The 19,891-nt window shown below is 35.4% G+C and overlaps 1 protein-coding gene across 1 annotated transcript in view; it reads right to left on the bottom strand.

Annotated features, from left to right (window-relative positions):
* LOC120526619 (spondin-1) overlaps positions 1–19,891 on the bottom strand; it is a 558,899-nt gene that overhangs the window by 179,127 nt on the left and 359,881 nt on the right. The window contains exon 8 of the mRNA XM_039749784.1: positions 3,604–3,805. Within this exon, the coding sequence (XP_039605718.1) occupies positions 3,604–3,805 (202 nt within the window). The remainder of the gene's footprint in view (positions 1–3,603; positions 3,806–19,891) is intronic.

The following is a 19,891-nucleotide window of genomic DNA, read 5'->3' as shown; positions in this document are numbered from 1 at the left end:
GTCGACAAGGTATGAGGTACCGTGGAAAAGTGCGTGGCTTTACGCCAAGTGTAGGTTTTATACATTGTGATTTGAACGTGGAAAAGTTCTTACGCAACATTTCTGTGTGTATGCACCGTTTATACATGAGGCCCCAGGCCAGGCCTCTTTTGTCTACCTGGAAAAGACTTCACCTCAATTGGCTTAATTCCAACTCTACTGGCCTATCTCGGGATTTATAGGCCTAAAAATGAGTAACTAGAAAAACAACTATAAATGTATATCAAAAGCCCCACGAGGAGTTTAACTGTAAACCTCGGCTTGTGCATAGACAGGCATGGAAAGAGTCTATAAAACTAAGGATTATTAACAAATGAACTCAAAAATGTAAAGAAAGGCTCAAAACAGCAAACAGAGGAACAAGAAGTTGCCAAAACTGCAAATCATAGCCCAAAAATCTAAATCCTAAAACAGAGCAAAATAATCAAAAATCCAAAAAATCCAACTATTAATTGTAATACTCACACTCCAATAAACTTAACCATAACAATGATTCCCATTGAACTGCCTGGCTCAACAGCAACTTTAGAGCTGGTGGCATTCCTAAATGGAGATGGACAGGGAGCCCAGCCTCTTGAGGTTCCACTCACAAAAAACATGAAACATACTCACATTTAAAGAAGTACAACAATATATATTCACATATGAAACCAATAAAAATACCACGAAGACATGAAATATAAAATAAACAAAACCATTTAAAACATATGACTTCATCTCAATCCATGACATTTAGTAAATTTAATTTCATGAAAGCAGGACATTTTACAGTAGAATTCTAAAATGAATCATAATACTAATACATCTAATTCAAAGAAACACTGACAGAACAGTTATTAATCAGATTAGAATGGATTGTTCAGAAAATTACAGATCAACTTCAAATTTATTTTTGCTTTCTAAATTTTAAATTGTAATGTCAAATCTTATTTAAAAAACCTTTCCACCCTAGTCACGGTACAGAAATACCCTTACATTTAAAATAATAATTATAATAATAATGATAATCATAATAATAATAATAATTCTCATATAACCCAGCAAAGGAAATGCCATCACTATGCTTTTAGATTTAAATGCAGCAGTTTGACGCTATTAACAACAGATGCACTGTAGTTGTCATGTCTGGCACTGGCTTTTGTTATTCACCTTACACTTATCCAATAATAATCAATGCATTTGTAAGTTTTTTAGAAAGTACTTGACTTGCTGCTGTGAGCAATTATTTTTTCTTTTTCAGAATCTGCCATTTGACATGTAATTGAGAAACATGCAATTAAATTGACAATATGATGTATTGATCATTTAAAGTAAACAGAACTACTTTAGCTTGATAATTCATTAACGTCCTTAGTGAGGTAAAACCAACAGCTTTATCTTTAAGTTCAGAAAAAAAAACTTATTTTAGTGCATGGGAGCTCTAATTGTTAAGAGCACTATGAGAATTAATTTAAGCATTGTCTGCAGGAAACACACTAAAGAACTGACTAAGAGATGCAAAGCTTGTCAAAAAATAGCTGCAGCAAAATCAAAATGATAAAAAAAACAAACAAGACGGTGTTGTTAGAAAAATGATAAAAATAAAAAGAAATAATAAAAAACAATAAGTAAACTAAATCAGTTATTTATAATTTTGGAGCCAAAAAAATCACACATTCATCCCACTGGAAATAACATGGCAATATTTAAACCTTTTTATTCAAAGGGTTTGAACGATGGCATGGCTGAAAACACAGGAAAGTGTTATATTTGACATTGGTTTAAATGCACTGTATTATGTATCCATAATTTCTAAGAACTGCTTTCTCCTGCTTAAAAAACTAAAAAGGGGGTTTTATATAGACTAAACACCCTTTTTCCTGAGTCATTTACACAGTTGTATTATTTATTTAGATAGATAGCTAGCTAGCTAGCTAGCTAGATAGATAGATAGATAGATAGATAGATAGATAGATAGATAGATAGATAGATAGATATTTGCAGAGTAAAACTCCTATTACTGTCTTCTAACTAATAATAGGCCAACAGCAGCCTGGTCCTTGTATCACTTGTCAGTGTTTTTACAATATTTGCATATTTCTCTACATAAATACTTCTGTTATCTTCTGTCTCCTGGTATCTCCTCCTCAGCAAACCTTGTGATGGCACTATGGATGTGCCACCCTGGAGGAGCTGGACTACCTGTGCAACCTGCATCAGCTGCAGATGCCTCGTGCTATGAGTAGTGAAAAGGACACTAGCAAAACACAAAACTACAGAAGAAGTAGTCAGGGAGGATAAGGAGAGAACAACTGCCTGAGGCCAACAACTGCAAACCCATTCAATTTTGGGGGGGGTTGTCCTGTTTTCTCTCCAGTGCACCTGTTGTTACTTTTATTTGCAGGTGAAGTTGATTCACAATCACTTACAGGCTTCCTAACTGGACAGATTAACATCACTGAAGCTTAACTGACTTGGTGTTAGACTGTGATATTTAAGTGTTCCTTAATTTTTTGAGCAGTGTATTTCAAAACACACCAAAATGGCTTAATGCTAGACTAAACTGCTGGCTATACAGTTTAAAATTCATGGAATAGTTGACCTATGAATATTAAACATGTTCTATTACAAAACGTACAAATCTGTGCATGTAAAAGAAAACTGGGTAGTGCTATCAGTTGTGTTTTGAGATTGTTATGGTAAGGAAGACAGACGTTTCAATTTAGACCTGTTATACTTACAAGTCATGATGATTAGTGGCGATGTGTTGCATGTTCACTAGCACGTGCACCTATGAATTTCACAAAACTCTGTACACATAACAATAACAAGCATTAACACCAATAAAGAAGCTCTTTCAATCTCAGCTTATAGATCAAAGCTAAAGTCTCATTGTCTTGACATATATTCTCTGAGGATTTTCATATTGCTTTTAATAAGTGCATCTGTTATTTTGACTGACTGTTACTGACTTTTGCAATGATGCTTGTTTCCATTGCTATTTATAACATTTTATTTTTTTATAATCTCTGAGCAAGTGCTTCATCACCCATTATGGACTCACTGACTGACCATCAGTGTATTCCACTAGATTTGTGGAGTGCCCATAGACAGCTTGGGTTACCAGCTAACCTAGAAAAATTATGATGATATAAAAAAAGTACTACTGTATTTCAAATATTATATAGCATACTGAGCTTAACAGTGCATTATTAACAACGCAAGCTGTAGTGAAGAAAAAACATACTGAATATGAACATGAAGTTATGCTATTCACAAATAAATCCATGTTTAAGGTCTGCTTCTTCTGTAATGAGACATCCATCCCATGTTTGACTATAGTTATTATTCATATACAATGTCATTGCACAACAATATAAATATTGAAATAAATATATGTCTACAAAGTGAGTTATTACCTTATTTTTAGGATGCCTTTACTTTTAAATTGATTGCAGGGAAATGGACTGCAGATTTAGACCTGAAAACTCGATGCATCCAAGCCCAGATTTAAAGCGGGTGCCCAAGCACTAAAAGCGAGCACAATCAAAAAAGAACCAGACACTTTTTCCCCCTTGTGCTTACCTCATAGGTTAGCCCACTGTCTGTGCCTGCATCCCAGGGGATCAAGTCTTGTACAACTTTCTGTGCCCAGCCACATTCTTTAGTGCACAAGTCTTCAGCAGATAGTCCAACATTCCAGTCTGGACTGGGACCCAGCATAGTAAGGAATGACATAAGATGACGTGCCCTGTCCACAGAAAATTCAGCAGAGGGTGCTGCTCTCCTATGGAACAATAAAATATAAAAATCTGATGATCAGAAAAAAAGACATTCAGTCAATCAATATAATTAAAACCTAAACTAGAAGCCAATCAATCACAAGAGATACATATGAGACTCAGTAGTGAAGTGACACATGGTGAATATCAAAGCGCCATACTGACAGTAACCAAGTCTGATAGTCAAAACGATTTCACCTTTGCTTTGAGATGGCAACACTAATCAATATACCACCATATAACTTTTTAAAATTACAATTCAATGTAAATATTAAATTGGCCAATAGGTAGGTAACACAACAATGGGTTGTAACACTGAGCAGAGAGGTAGTTTTGGGTAATCCTTCAGTTCATGCAAAAGATCACACTTTCCAGTACATATCACACTGTATTGATTTAATTGTCAGCCAGTTCTCTTCAACAAATCGGAGAACAGAAAGTGGTAGATGACAAAAAGATCCTGTTGGCTTTCCCTGTTAGACTAAGCAAGGAAACTGCAGTACAACTGTGATTTGAGTGAACAGGAGCTATACGTACACACACTCTCTCAAATGGGGGATAGTGGCAAAAGATCTACACTGATTACTCTATTTTTGAAAAAATAAAACACTGCAATGATAGCATTAGCACTTGACATATATACAGGGATGATGATTATATACTGTATATACTGTAAAAAATAAGAAACTGCAATAGCTGAGTGTGGCAAGGGATGTCAGACCTACAAGATGATGGTATAACAATTTGATGAGGGAATGTTTGGCTCACATCTGACATTTTGCAAAACTGGTATTTTCCATCACTTATTATTTAATAGTCAAGTAGGAGATCTTTAGCTCTTGAGCTTTTTAGGGAGAGTGCATTTAATATTGAAGCCAGAAAGAACTTCTTTATGTAAAGAGTTGTGGGAATCTGGACGAAATTACCAAGACATGTAGTGGAAGCAGAAACATTGACAACCTTTCTGAAGTAACTGGATGATATATTGAGACAGTTTAGGTATTAGCTAAGCAGATGAACCTGATGGACTGAATGGTTTCCTCTCATTTGTCAAATTTCTTATGTTCTTATGTAAGCATGGTGAGGCATCAATACACAAATGAAACGTTGTCTACAGATCATTCCAAGAACAAGTGAATAACTTTGCCATAGTGCCCACACAAATCAACAAATATCATCTTAGTTGAGGATTTTATGAGTTGATGTGCAAAAGGCTTTATGAAGGAATCGGTCACTGTACAATCTGCAGAGATGTAGAATATATTCAAATGGGCAAACCTTTGTAGAATTCCTGGTCTGGAAATTAGGCAGCTTTGGTGAGTTAAGTAGGAGCAAATAATTCTTGATTTCAAATAAAATAGCCAATTAAGGTATATAGAAATGCTATAATCCATGAAGAGTAGCTAAAGACACATTTATTATGAGGTGTTTCTAAATTCAGAATGGCTACTTAGTATAGTGTAGAATTTGTAAAAGGACAATTGACATCTGTCAGAACAAATACATTTGAAAAGTTGTCTCTTTAGGCATTAGGCAGGCTTATATAAATCTTAATCTTTCTTTTTCTGCACACTTACTTTTTATTTAGACACAGTGCGTTCATATAGCACTATATTTTAATGGTAATCCAAGTAATTAATTCATCATACACATTTTAATTTCCCCAAGCCCATATTCATCACTATAAAGTGGTTGTAGACCCTAGGAGATAAGTATTTATAATATACAGAAGTCAATTTTGAAACATTTTAAAACTAAAAGAAACAAACATTCATGATTTATTTCCCCTACATTTGATGTCTCCCTCTTGGTACATTAAATAATTTCCCATGACAGAAGAAGAAGTACATTTCTTTATCATTTAGAAAAACGGTTTTCATGGAGAGTAAAAAATATATGAAACACCTATAAGAAGATGATGTGCAGAAACAGCTGAGCTTGGCACACTACACAGTTTCCATGGCAACAAGTAACGGCGATTGCCCTTGACTCTCTAAAGAACCAAAGTCACAAACCTGTGAAAATGTTTTCTAATACCATAACATAAAATTTTGTTAAGGGCTACTGCTTTCACATCTGGATTGATAGATAGGCTTCATTCTGAATTATAAGGTGTCCCCATATAACTCAATGTGGCAGCAGGTGATAAACCTTGGACCACATGGAAATACAGCAATGATGGTAGTGAAAAATTTTTAAATCTCTTGTATCACAGAATAAAAATCAATCCATCTATAAAAGTGTTAAACACTAAAGGACAGATTTATTGAGCTCTTAGCTCTTTATTAAGGTAGGGCTAAAAAGAAAAAGACGTTGACACATTTGTGAAGCAAGTCCACAGTAAAAGAAATTCAAATGCCACCAGTACAACCCTGCTTTTTACTCTTGATTTTTTATTTTTTTAAAAAGGTTACATTTTCTAGCCTTAATACACAAGTATATATGACATAAACAGTTTCAATAAAGTTATTTAACTACAGAAATTACTTTTTTTTCAAAGGTTGTGGTATTGTAAATCCATCAGATTTATTAGGGACTATTCTAACTAACTTTCTTTTTAAACTCTTGTTTGAACTCCCTAAATTGTTAAAGGGATTTTTCTGCTCTTATTGATTAAGTTGTCCTCTTTCTTTCACTTCAGAATTCTGCATCGTACCTCCACCTCCAACTCTTTTTCTGGGAAGAATTCACTCCAAATTTCTAGAATCCTAATGAACAATGAAATCCATTCAGTGTTACTTTTGGAGTCTGGGAGGACTAAAACATAAATAGAACTATATATCCGATCGACTGTAAAATCATTAGAATTGTCCCAGCAAGTCATTTCATTAGTCCGACTATAATGGATCTTCTTCCCATGCCATAAATCTCCCTTCCAGTTTTGTTCCATGGAGACCGTTCTTATTCATTTAGACAAGGATATAATGCTGCCTCTTAAAACTCCTTCAGTTTATGTTTACACATCTATATTATATGCCTTTACTATTCTGATACCACTACAAGTAACTAAAAAAATAAGGAACATATTTCATACATGGAACATGTCGGACGACTAGACATTACATAATTGATACTGTAACCATAAAACGATCTTCATTCCATATTTGTTTTTTTCCTTTTCACTGTCTTTGTTTTTTGGCTTGCTTAGAAAGCCTTATGATTTATTTATTGGCACAAAAGGTCCTGGTCCTGTGACTAAAGATATAATGCATTGCTTGTTCAGGTGGAGAAAGCACTGGTATGACGGTGGCAGATAGTAGCTTAGGAAGTGGCCTTTGCACACCGAGAAGCACCTTTCAGATATAGTGTTGTGGTCAGGCTTCTTTCATTTTGCGCTGCAATAAGCCCGTAAAGGAAGATGTCACTGTAATTCTGTTAAACTGACACTTCAAGGTGTGAAATGTATAGACAATGACAGCTGAAAGCAGCCTCTTACAATTCCCCAGGGCCTCTGATAGGCGAAGTGAAGTCAATTGTTTGTAGCTGATCATTAAAAGTCAAACGGCTGGTAAAACAATAGATCAGCACTATGCAAACCAGGGGTTAGCTGCCTTTCTGCGCTGGAGAGCTATATAATAAAAAGGGAAATACTGTGGAAATGGAAATCAATTGATTCAGATAGATGGACTATAAATTGGATGCTTGAACAGTCTAGAGAAAAATTAGAAAAAGCAAACAAATCTCATCAATTAAGAAATAAAAGCATGTCCAGTGCTCTATAAATTACTGCATTGTGACTGGAGAGATTAAAATACCAAAGAAAGAGAATATTTTTTGACATTAGATCCTTTTCTCTGAAGCTGAATCTATCCTTATTTATAACTCATTAATTCAGGATTTTGGAAGAACTAATGATATTTCTCTGTCATATCTTAAATTTACCATTTACTTAAAAAATATTTTTTGTTACTTTATGCAACCATCTGTAATTTCTTGTCATATTGTAGGATGTCTGGGGAAAGCAAATGAAAGCAGATAATCCAACTTGTCACAAGGCCCACTGCGTTGAATCCTCTAAGACAAAGCTTAAAAAAAAATAAAGAACCGCTAAGGAACATTTATAATACATGAGGTACAATGCCCAGTTGAGGCTGGGTGGTCCTGTGGCTCTGAAACCAAGCAGATTTTGATGTTGGGTTTTTTTTTTTGTCCAGTTTTTAAAATTTTTTTCTGTCCACCCAGGCCAACTGACTTCATCATCGGAATATCATTTACAAATTTAAAAAATCAATTCAGTATTTAAGAACTCTGCTTTTTTAATTATATATCTTTTTTTCTTATGTAAGTTAGCATTGTCTATCTTTTGTATACTATGTATTCATTATTATTATTCTCATTTAAATTCTATTTGCATTTAACTACTTCTTTGACATCTTGTAAAGCAATTTGAGCTACATCCTTTGTATGAAAATGTGCTATAGAAATAAATTTTGTTATTGACAATCAGGAATACACTCACAAAATAAAGAATGGGAAGCCAAAAATATAAAACTGTTCCCCCAATAAACTACAAAACAAACCTACTGTATGCTATGAAAAGGAGAGTCAAATTGTACACCCAATTACAAGATGATTTCCTATGTAATGAGAACTCAAAATTTCAGATTTAAGTACAGAACAGTACCTGGGGGAAAATACCAGGGTCAAGAAATGTAATCCTGAAAATGTCTTCTACCTTACAGAAATGGGAACTTCATGGACACAAACTGAAGTATATTTGAGATGGTAAACTGGAAACACCTATGTACATAACAAGTGTGAGTTTGTAGAGTTTAATTATTTTAGCGTTAATGTTTTAGTGATTAATTTGGTTAGGACAATTCAGGCCTTTTTATCTTTCCAGGCGAAAGGTTGCAGCAGGCTGAACAACCACATCAGTGAGGCTAAGACAAAGATGAGTTTTGCTCTGTTATCTTTCCTAACTTACGAAACATACGTCAGTCTACATTTCATTAAGAGACAGTTGTGAGTTCTATCACTCTGTCAAACAAGGAGCTTTGTAAATAGTGTTTAAAATGTATTTATTTTCCTGCACTAATGTCTGTTATCAATACACCATGGATAAAGAAGCTGGAGGTGCAAGGTGAGAGGGTGCGTTTTTAAGGGGGCTATATAAGCTATGCTGGTCTGCAGTAGAGAATTTTGCATATATTCGTTGCTACAAGTTCTTTTTTAAAGATAATAAATCATACAGATGATGACTAATGTATATTTTATGGAGAAAATGCAAAAATATTCAATTTATTCTTGCACCATAATACATTAGAACATTTTTTCAGTTTTTTAGTGATATATGTACAAAGTAGTGGACAGATTAGATAATGTTATGTTCATCTTTGGTCCTAAATATAATAAGAAGAATAGGGACAAGAATGAATTGATAAACTTTCTATTAGATAAGGCAAAGTTTTTCATTTTAAAAAGAAGAATAAACAATGTGGAACAGGGCCTACTGATGTACTTTAGAATTTTAATTTGAATGCTCAATTCAGAATAATGATGGAATTTACTTATTACAAACTGGTGCATACAATGGATGTGTTTAAAAATGTGTGCGGTGGAGGTGTAAAATGGGAGTTGTGCTCGACTGAAGAAGAGCTGAAAATGAATGTCTGACCCATTGTTTAAATCCTTTTAGAAATAGGTGAATTGTAGCACGCATTTAATAGGATTTTATATTTTCTCTTCTCTTTGGGTGATTTAATACTTGGGGTAAAAGGAATGGTGTAGCGTTTCAACAATCTTTATCAAAGTTGTTATTTAAGATTTTCCATGTGTTGGTTTAAAACTGTTTATAGATTTTAAGTTATTGAGAAGTGGTACAGAAGTGGTGCAGGTGTCACTTAAGATATATATATAAATGATATAATGGCAAGTACAGTGGAAGAAAAAGTAACCCCTTGGAAATAACCACATTTATGTATAAATTTGTCTTAAAATATGGTATGATCTTCAACTAAGTTATAATAACAAACAAACACAATCTGATTTAATAAAAATAATAATACTTCTTTGCATTTATGTAGGGCTTTTCTCACTATTCAAAGCGCTCAGCAATTGCAGGTTAAGGGCCTTGCTCAAGGGCCCAATAGAAAAGAGTCCCTATTGGCATTTACGGGATTTGAACCAGCAACCTTCCCATTGCCAGTGCAGATCCCTAGCCTCAGAGCCACCACCTACTGATTTAACTAATAACTAACCAATTATTGCATTGTTCTTGTTCATATTGAATACATCATTCAAACAATCACAGCGTATGTTAGAAATGTATGTGAACCTAGTGCTGGGCGGTATACCGCTTCATACCAAAAAACGTTTTTTATTTTTGTTATGATATGGATTTGTGTTATACCAGAACACCGGTTTAAATAGCCTAAACAACGTTCGGAACGTGGTGCAGCGGGAAACTGTTTAAGGAGTGACCATTTTCACTGCTGCACCGCAAAACAGGAATGCTGCAGAGTACATGCGTTAGTGGAGGTATTGAGCACTGAAAATGGAGAGAGAACATTCCTAAATGGAAGCTGTAGCAGACAATAAAGTTGAACATGATGACACAAAAGAACTTTTTAACGAAAAAAGGTGCCGTGTCTGTAGTCTGAAGGTTTTAAAAGTTCAGATACGGACCATTATGTTTCAATGTGTGAATACTGTTTCTATAGTACTGGACTACTGGATAATACTGCAAGCCAAGTTGTACTTATTTTATTTTTTTTCAATACTGTGTAATGTACCTGGTTACTGTGTAATAGTGTTACGATGCCGGTTCCCTACAGACTCTCTCTTCCCACATGGGAATCTGTTGAACCAATACCGTTGATAGTTATGACCGAGATGAGCTGAGAAATCTCATTGAAGTCAGGGGGTGGTGCAAAGTGCTCAAATGCTTTTCTTAAAAACAGTCAAGAGTAAAACTGAAAGTGTCCGTTGTGCAGTGTTCAGAAAAATACAGTACCCAAATAAATAGCAAATCCATAAAACCAGTGAAACGTGGGGATAAAATCCATAATAAATAAATCCGTTAAAATAGAGGTTAAAATGCAGTCTCTCCGATCGCAGCACACCACCTTCTGTCTCCAAGTGTTCACCCTTTACGGGCGTTTCTGGCGGAGCCTTTGCAGCACAAACTGCTTTCTGCCAACTCCTGTCTTAACCGGCGTCACACTGTGCAGCCAGACCATCCGAGATCGGCACACCTCCCGTCTTCCTTCGCGCTCACTCAGACACTCCTCGGATCCATTGGGTGGTCTTACATTTCGTCGCCCCACTCTACACGCTTAGTTAGTGGGATGAACCAGCCCCTAGATCGCCTAAGCCTGAGCTCTCTCACGGAGCCCCAGCTTGTGCTGCCTTCACCTTCCTGGTGTCTGGATCATCTCCCATGACTGCCTTTTCCCTTCTTTAACCTCCTTGTGTTCTATCTTTTCTTTTTTGCTTTCCTCTATCCTACCGGCTCATAAATATACATCTCCGTCGACGCAGTGCCTTATTCACATGCCGCAGTAAGCCGATGAATCAATTGAGAACGATCGGGTGCGACTCGCTCCGATCACCTCATCAACTCCCAGCAGTCGTGCAATCGCGCCCACGGAGACAGACATGGCGAAATGGATTTAAAAACAGACCTTTTTTTTTTAGCCGCAGACCCACTATGCCACAAATAGCATTATAAATGCAAGTTGCAGTTTTATTATTTATGTATATAGCTTAGCTTGAAGCAAGGTCTATATTAATGCGATTTGCCTTAATGACGGTTCAGTTGGTAAAGATGTCATCACCAAGTTGCACTTCTTTTATTTTATTTTATTTTGGTGAATACTGTGTAAGGTATCTAGGATTGAAGTTTTGAAGTAATAGTATTATTACTGGTAGTTGCACTATTATTTTTTTTATTGTTACTATTTATTAGTTTAAATCAGTTTAATGATGGTAAAGTTGTTAAAAAATGTCACTTTAACATATCAGTGGACAGAGATTGTTAACATTAACAGAAAGAGTAGTTGGTTTACAAAAAATATTTACTATTTATTCCTTTTCTAAGACATGTTCAGTGCAATACAACTTTTGACAAGCACCTCTGGATATTTTACTAAGTCAAAATGCCTCTTTGGATGGTTGACAATATATTGTCAAAATTTTAGTTTACAGTACTGTAAGTTGTTTGCAAAATTTGTTCAATAAAAAGGTTCTATATTTTGACTGCATCTGTCATGCAATGTGATTCCTTCTCTTCATTAGTGCCATCCCCTTGAAAACTATCACTTTATGGGGCCATGCAAACCTGCATTAATACTTGTGTTCACAATAAAACGTTTTTTTGTACAATGTACAATGCTCATTACAGTGGAATAGGTTATTCTTAGCCAGTCTACTGAAGTAATTGCAGTGTAAAATGTGGTTAACATTCATTCATGCATGGGGAAAAAAATACCGTTGAATACCGTGAAACTGCTATAATTTAGAAAAATACCGTGATATAGAATTTTGGTCATACCGCCCACCCCTATGTGAACCCCTAGAATGATGACTTCAACAAAAGTTAATGGGACTCAGGACTTTGCAAACCTAGAGTCCAATCAATGAAACAAGGCTGAAGATGTGGTAAACCTATAAAACCTATTGCTTTGACCTATAAAAAATAATCAAACATTTCAAGTTAGCTGTTCACAAGTAGCATCTGGTGATATGAAGCATACCTCGCAAAAAAGAGACCTCAGAAGAGCTATCTACCTTCTTTTGAATACCATAATTGGGGGTACCTCCAACTAATTTGTGCTTGTTTTTTCCTACAAAAACTTTTTTATTCTCAAAAGACACTTTCTTTGAGCAACTAATACACTTAATTGAGACACACAGTGCGACACTCAACTTTTAGTCAATACTACTTGTGTCATTAGAAATTTATCATCTGCTAAAGACTCTTAAAACTGTATAATAGCCCAAAAAATTTCAGATTTTACAGTACAGTTTTAATAGAGATATACACGATATTTGTGTATTATAAGAAGACTGACAGTAGGTAACTTGCTTGAGTTTAACAATGAGCTGGAAGTGAGTATGGCACAATATGAACATTCTTTTTTGTTTCCAGTCTAATTTTCTTCTTCTCTAATATTGCCGTCATTAATTAACAGTTAATTGACAGTTACTATTCCTAGTGAACTTAATTATTTACTAAGTGTGTCATTTTTTGAAAAACAATATCTATCCATTTTATTAAAAATGTTTTCCATCATGTCCGTGATATTCAGCCTTGACCACTAAACATCCTCACCGCTCCCCCAATGTTTACTCCTACTGCGCACACCCCATGACACTCTCAGTGCTAACTTGCCGTTTGATGCAGTCAGTCAGTTTTAATGGCAAGGCAGAAAAGCAAATTATCTGTTTAAGAACATTGAATTTTAGATTTTGATAGAAAAAGACAGGCAAGAGCTGATAGTGAATGTCGAAAAAAATAACTGCAATCAAGAACAAAGAGAATCGTCTAATAAACGAAAATGAGAAAATTAGCCCAAACAAAATGCAAACAGAAATGCAAAAATGTTTATAGAATGTAAGTTAGAGGTTAAAGTAATCCATAATATTGTTTTCGACGAGGTATTAATGTAATTTAATTTTTTTATTTACTTTTTATTGTTTTATTATGTTTTACTTTTTTACTTCTACTTTTAATTTTTACTATGTTTTATTATTCATTGGTATTTAAAATAGATAGTTGTAGTAAAATACTCAAGTAACTGATTTTCTACCTATAATAACTAAGGACAAACTGTCTTCCTCCCACACCCCGCATACTCTTCTATATACCATCTCTTTAAATACAGTTGCTTCCTGATGCCCTTAGAGTAGCTTAGTCACGAGATAAGTGGGTGCCCAGCGCCCAACCCTGGGAGCAGGCGAGGGAAGCAAACAGGGAGCATAGCCCCCAGTCTTAATTAAAGTTCTTATAGGTAAACTCCTGACCACAATATGTGGCTATTTAAACATTTAACTAACTTGTAAAAAAATTACACTACTATAGAGAAACTGCTTTTGCAGAGTCAACTGGATAATTTGTTCAAGCATCCTACTGTCAAAAATGCGAATAGTTTCCTAATAAAAAAATACCTTTAACCAACATTTCTGATGTTCTTATACTGTTCCATTACATCTTCAGTTTACTAGTTAACAACCTTAATTTTGGGTCATTCCATCACTACATCACTATCCCAAGTCACTTTATCAGTCATTATTCCAATGTGAATAAGCAATAAATCATGTTAATTCTGTGTGGTTATGACAACATGGAAAGAATTGATCTATGAACAAGTGAAGTGACATGTAAAAACTGGTACAAAAAAGGAGTATTACTCAGAACAGCACATTATAAAAATTTCAGGACAATGGCGAGTTTTCCCTGAATTTATTAGCACAAATATTGTTTGTCTGTTTTAGTATATTTCTTACAGTTGACACATTGATCAAATTTAGCCATCTTATGAAGCATAAAAAATGTAAGAAACAAACCAAGCACTATTCTGCATAATCAAGGAATGAATGCATAGTTTATCTATTGCTTTGCTTTGAAATGAACAGAGATTCATCAATGAGACTTAGTGGGTTCTTCTAATTAGATCTTGTGAGGAATACAGAAGCATAATCACACATGTTTTCAATAGAATCATGGGAGTCAATAGGAAGGAACACAGCGCTAATGAAGATATAAGAGCATGATTATCTTGAAATGTAGCAACCTAATTACTAGTTCTATATACAGTAATGCAGGCTCTTTTCTTTTATGCATGTATGCTTTATTAACAAAAAAAGCTTCTCTGTAAAGTATGTGAAACAGCAAAAATGAATTAACTTACACCTGCAATGGGAAAGAAATTGCACTTCCTATGCATTTTAATCCTCTCTTTTAATCCTGGAAAATCAACTTTAGTGAGTGAAAAAGAAAAAAAAACATTTTTGAAAGAGGCAGGTGCAGTGAATCAGAAAGACATTTAAAGCAAAGAATGAGCAGAATAAACAAATGAAAGCCTGTGGTTTGTACCAAGGAAGACTCACCACATTTATCTAGTTAATAATATGCACATGCTGTATGCACACTACTGTACTAGATTGTACCGAATGTTTGCAGTTCTATAGGATCCCTAGTCCACTGATGATGGTGATGATAATAATAATAATAATAATAATAATAATAATAATAATAATAATAATAATAATAATAACACTTCCAATACAGAATCAATTCAAGGGCCATGAAGCTGCCCCCTCATATTCTTCCAACTATATATCAATTTTCTTTAACCTCTGAATTCAGCTTTAGGATTGTGAAGAACCAGAAATGGTCCTGGCAACATCAGGTACAGTACAATTGTTAATTGTAATTTTCAGATTACTGGATCACACTTAGGCACACACACACAAACACACACTCATCCAAACAGTTACCTAATAACTATTTTTAGTTTATTTTATATATATAATGTTCACTATATTTATTTTTGGGGAGGCGCGTTGGCGCAGTGGTAGTGCTGCTGCCTCGCAGTTAGGAGACCTGGGTTCGCTTCCCAGGTCCTCCCTGCGTGGAGTTTGCATGTTCTCCCCGTGTCTGCGTGGGTTTCCTACGGGCGCGCCGGTTTCCTCCCACAATCCAGAGCCATGCAGGTCAGGTGGATTGGCGATTCTAAATTGGCCCTAGTGTGTGTGGGTGTGTTTGTGTGTGTCCTGCGGTGGGTTGGCACCCTGCCCAGGATTGGTTCCTGCCTTGTGCCCTGTGTTGGCTGGGATTGGCTCCAGCAGACCCCCGTGACCCTGTATTTGGATTCAGCGGGTTAGAAAATGGATGGATATATATATATATATATATATATATATATATATATATATATATATATAAATGCTCTTAGCTGAGTGAACATTTGCAGAATTGCAACAGTTAAAATAAAACAAAAATAGTTAAACAAAATTATGCACATACAAATATGCATGCATAATCTCAAAGCATTATTGTCATTAAAGATCTTTAGAGTAATTATACAAATAAAAGATAATTTATAAAGGATGGCTGACAATGGAGATGAACTAAAATGAAAAGTACACCCAAAGTATCAGAAATGGGAATAATGTTTACTATTTGAAAACACACATGGGAAAAATAAACAAAGAGAATTTTAATTTAGGGCCAGGAAATGAAGAATAAAATTAATTTTGTCAATCTAGAAACGTTAACCAAGACTCAAAATCGAAAGACAACAAATTGTTCAAGAAGCTGTTAGAAAAATCTATAGCAAGAAATTAAGAGAATTCAAACATGGTTGCCTAAAGATAATATGAATATGATCATTTATAGAGTTGTCTTAAAAATGTCATACTATGTGCATTCTCTGGGAATTCTGAGAAGTAATCTTGACATTGGCCAAAATGAATACTTCAAAATGGCTTAATAGAAAGGCTGGGAGCATGAGCTGATAGCGCATTGCAACACCAACAACAAGACGAACCACCTGGCACCTCAGCACCACACTGGAACAGTGTGAGGTTTTTTACAGTGGCTGGAGTGCCAACCCTGACACCAATTCCCAAGTTTTCCCTGCAAGTTAGAGGACCTGCTTGCAAGGCTGGATGAAAATTAACATCACACCCAATACGAAGCAACTGCAAGTTAAGGGCCTTGCTCACTTCTGGAGTTTATGATATTCAAAATGGTAACCTTCCGATCGCCAGTGCAGATCCCCAGCCTCAGAGCCACCAGACTGTAAAAAATGTTAACTTCTTCAAGAAACAATAAATGTGAAAATTAGATTTCTTGGCTTCAGAAACCCCCAATTAGCTTCTGCAATGTCCAAGAAAACCCCAAGAAAAAATGAATAAAATACACCAATCATAACAAAAATGCACCTTTAAGCTTCTACCAGGATGACTATCAGCAAAACGCCCGAATCATTTAGCCCCCAGACATGTGAACCTAAAGTAAACCTTGAAGGCTGTGATCTAGCTGTCTGTCTTAAATTTGCAACACTGCCCAACTTTTCCATTAAGGCATTTGCTGCTACTTATTGTATTGGAGGGAAGGAACTTTTTAAAATTAAATTTTGCTTATTTCCTGTTGTACGCATTATGATAAAAGAGTTATGTTACAACATCTAAGACAGATGCTGGAGTATTGCGTGATTTAAGTTCTGTGTTTTCTTGTAGATTTCAGGTCCATGGTCAGGGGCTGGATGCCAATGGAACAGAGCAAATAACTAAGATGATAGCCAGTACACATCTATGCTTGATATCCATTGAGTTTTTCATCTTTCTTTCACTTGGCTGATCTTTCTCATTCCATTTCACTTTGTGACCATGTCTCGTTCATCTGCCCTATTGGTTACTGGTGCTATTTTTGTGGCATGTCAAGCACTTCTGCTCAATCCATCATTTGAATAAAACACATGTAAGTTAGCATAACTTTAATAAATATCCAAAAATTGTAAAAAAACATATGTTGGCTATTTACCATTTTCTATAATGTCACCACATTTCAATTAAATGTGTCAATTTTAGAGTATTTAGATTTTAGACTATTTAGTTTTTCTATTGTATAGGAGGAGTTATCCCTAAACATTGATATATTGAAATATGTTTAGTAGATACCTATTGACCTCCTTGTAGATGTACCATTGTACCAAATTTCTGTTTTTCAACTAAACAGGAAATAATGTTTTTGTTACTGAGCGAAAGAGTCAGTTAATTTTTTATTTTATATATAAAATATATATATACAAGGTAAAACACAAAAATAACCCGACTAGGCTTGGGGCTTTTCTGGAAAACCATCTGGAAGTTGGCCGGATGTGAATCATAGAACTATATCCCCTCCAACTTGCCCTCTCAATACACCAACCAGCTAGGTATCACCTGTGAATAGCCCATTCAGTATTTGCTACACGAGTTGCCGCTATAATGTAGGGTGAAAAAAATCGAACAGTGAAACAACATTTAATTTTTCATGAAATTGAACAAAACAGCCACAGAAACTTATGAAATGATAAAAACAGTGTACGGTGATAATTGTTTGTCTCGCAAACAAGTTTTTAAGTGGTACAAATGTTTCAAGGAAGGACAAGAAAATGAGGAAGACGTTCAACACCCAGGTAGAGAGGGGGGTGGGTACTTCACCAAGACAACCCTCCCGCACACAATGTTTTTTCCGTAAAGCAGTCTTTGACTGACAAAAACATTCCTGTCCTCGATCATCCTCCCTATTTGCCTAATTTAGCTCCCTGTGATTTTTACTTGTTCCCGAAAATCAAAAGTGACTTGAAAGGAACACATGTTTCTTTAAAGGATGAAGTGAAGACAGAAATGGCAAGCCTGTTGAAGAGCCTCAAGCAAGAAGACTTCTAGAACCATTTCAATCAATGGAAGATACTTATTGATCGTTGTAGAGATCGGGAGTGGGAGTATATGGAAGGTGACAATGTTGTAATTCATCAATAAATATATTTTTTTAACAATCTGTTTTTTTTGACTCACCTCATATATATATATATATATATATATATATATATATATATATATATATATATATATATATATATATATATATATCAAAAACGTCTTCATGTGGAAGTGTGTCTGTCTGTCTGTCCGGCCCGGAAGTACGAGGCTACAACATGAAGCTCAAAGAAAGCACAAAAGTGACACCACTGAGAGAAAAAAAAAAACTCGCTTAGCCGCTAATACTCAAGCGAGACGAGCACAATGGCAAAATGAAACCTCTGAGAACAGAGAAACTCGCTTAGCCGCTGATAGTCAACCGAGGTAAGCATGTCAGCAAAACAAAATCGCAGACAGAAGAGAACCTCACTTAACCGCTAATGCAGAAGCGATGCGATTGATTGTTGAAGTGTTAGAATCCATGGTTTCTAGGAGCCCAGGCTTTTTAAAGCTAGTAAAATATGTACATGATACAGTACATCTTAGATCATCTTAATTTGTACATTTTTAAGTTGACTTATACTTATGAATAATCGTAATCAAATAAATAATTGAATTATCATTTCAGTATAGATGCCTCTTTCCCACTGTTCCCTAACACCATCGAGAATTGAGCATTGTGGTATAAATTGATAAAGTCTGGAAATACTACTGACATTTTCCTCATTACCAGCTAAAATATTTTCTGGTGTGGGCGCTGATGGAGGATTAGGTGAAAAAGCACTGATCTTGTGTTTTTGCCCCCAAACTTTTCCATACAAGACTTGAAGGTAACTGGTGCCATGTAAGGACACAATTTCTGTCCAGTGAAAGAAATTTCTTCAATTTTTCTTCCCCATACTATACCACTATGTTGCCACATTTAACCAGGCACACCTGAGGCCTCATGTATAACGCCGTGCGTAGAACTCGCACTATAACATGGCGTAAGCACAAAAGCTGAAATGTGCTTACGCACAGAAAAATCCAGATTAAGGAATCTGTGCGTACTCCAACTTCCACGTTCAGCGTGAAAACTAACGCTCGTGCACGCGCTTTATGTAACGCCCCAACTCCTCCCAGAATTACGCCTCTTTGAATATGCAAATCAATATAAATCACCCTTAAGCTCAGCCTTTTGTGAAAAGACAATGGGAAAATATACTACTTGTTTAATTAAACCGTGGTATAATCAACAAAAGGAAGTTGATCGAGTGCCATAGTGTGTTGGAGAAACTTGAAAGCTCAGATATCAGTCGCCGTGAAAAGGCGAGTCGTAGCCTACCGTCTGAGTGTCATATGAAAGCTTTTTAGGGTACAGAGAAAAAAAGGCACAGTGGGGAAAAAAAGCACGAAATGTCAACTTCAATCTCGAAATTTCCACTTTAATCACGTAGTTTATTTTGTCATTAAAGTAGAACATCATAAACGTCATCTTAAAATCATTTACTTAGCCAGTTTCTCAAATAACATCGTAATTAAAGTAGCACGTTAAATGCTTTGTTTTGTATTTGATCTTCTATGTGATCTATGTGTGTGAATCACTACTTGCTTCTTAAACCGGCTCTCTTCCTCTGACTGTACACAGAATCCATTACATTCGTGATATTACAGCTCTCTGAATAACTAAAATACTG

The sequence above is a fragment of the Polypterus senegalus genome, chromosome 1 (assembly GCF_016835505.1).
Source record: "Polypterus senegalus isolate Bchr_013 chromosome 1, ASM1683550v1, whole genome shotgun sequence".
Lineage (NCBI taxonomy): Eukaryota > Metazoa > Chordata > Cladistia > Polypteriformes > Polypteridae > Polypterus > Polypterus senegalus.
Note: the sequence above shows the minus strand (reverse complement) of the source record. Positions and strands in the feature narration are given on the sequence as shown.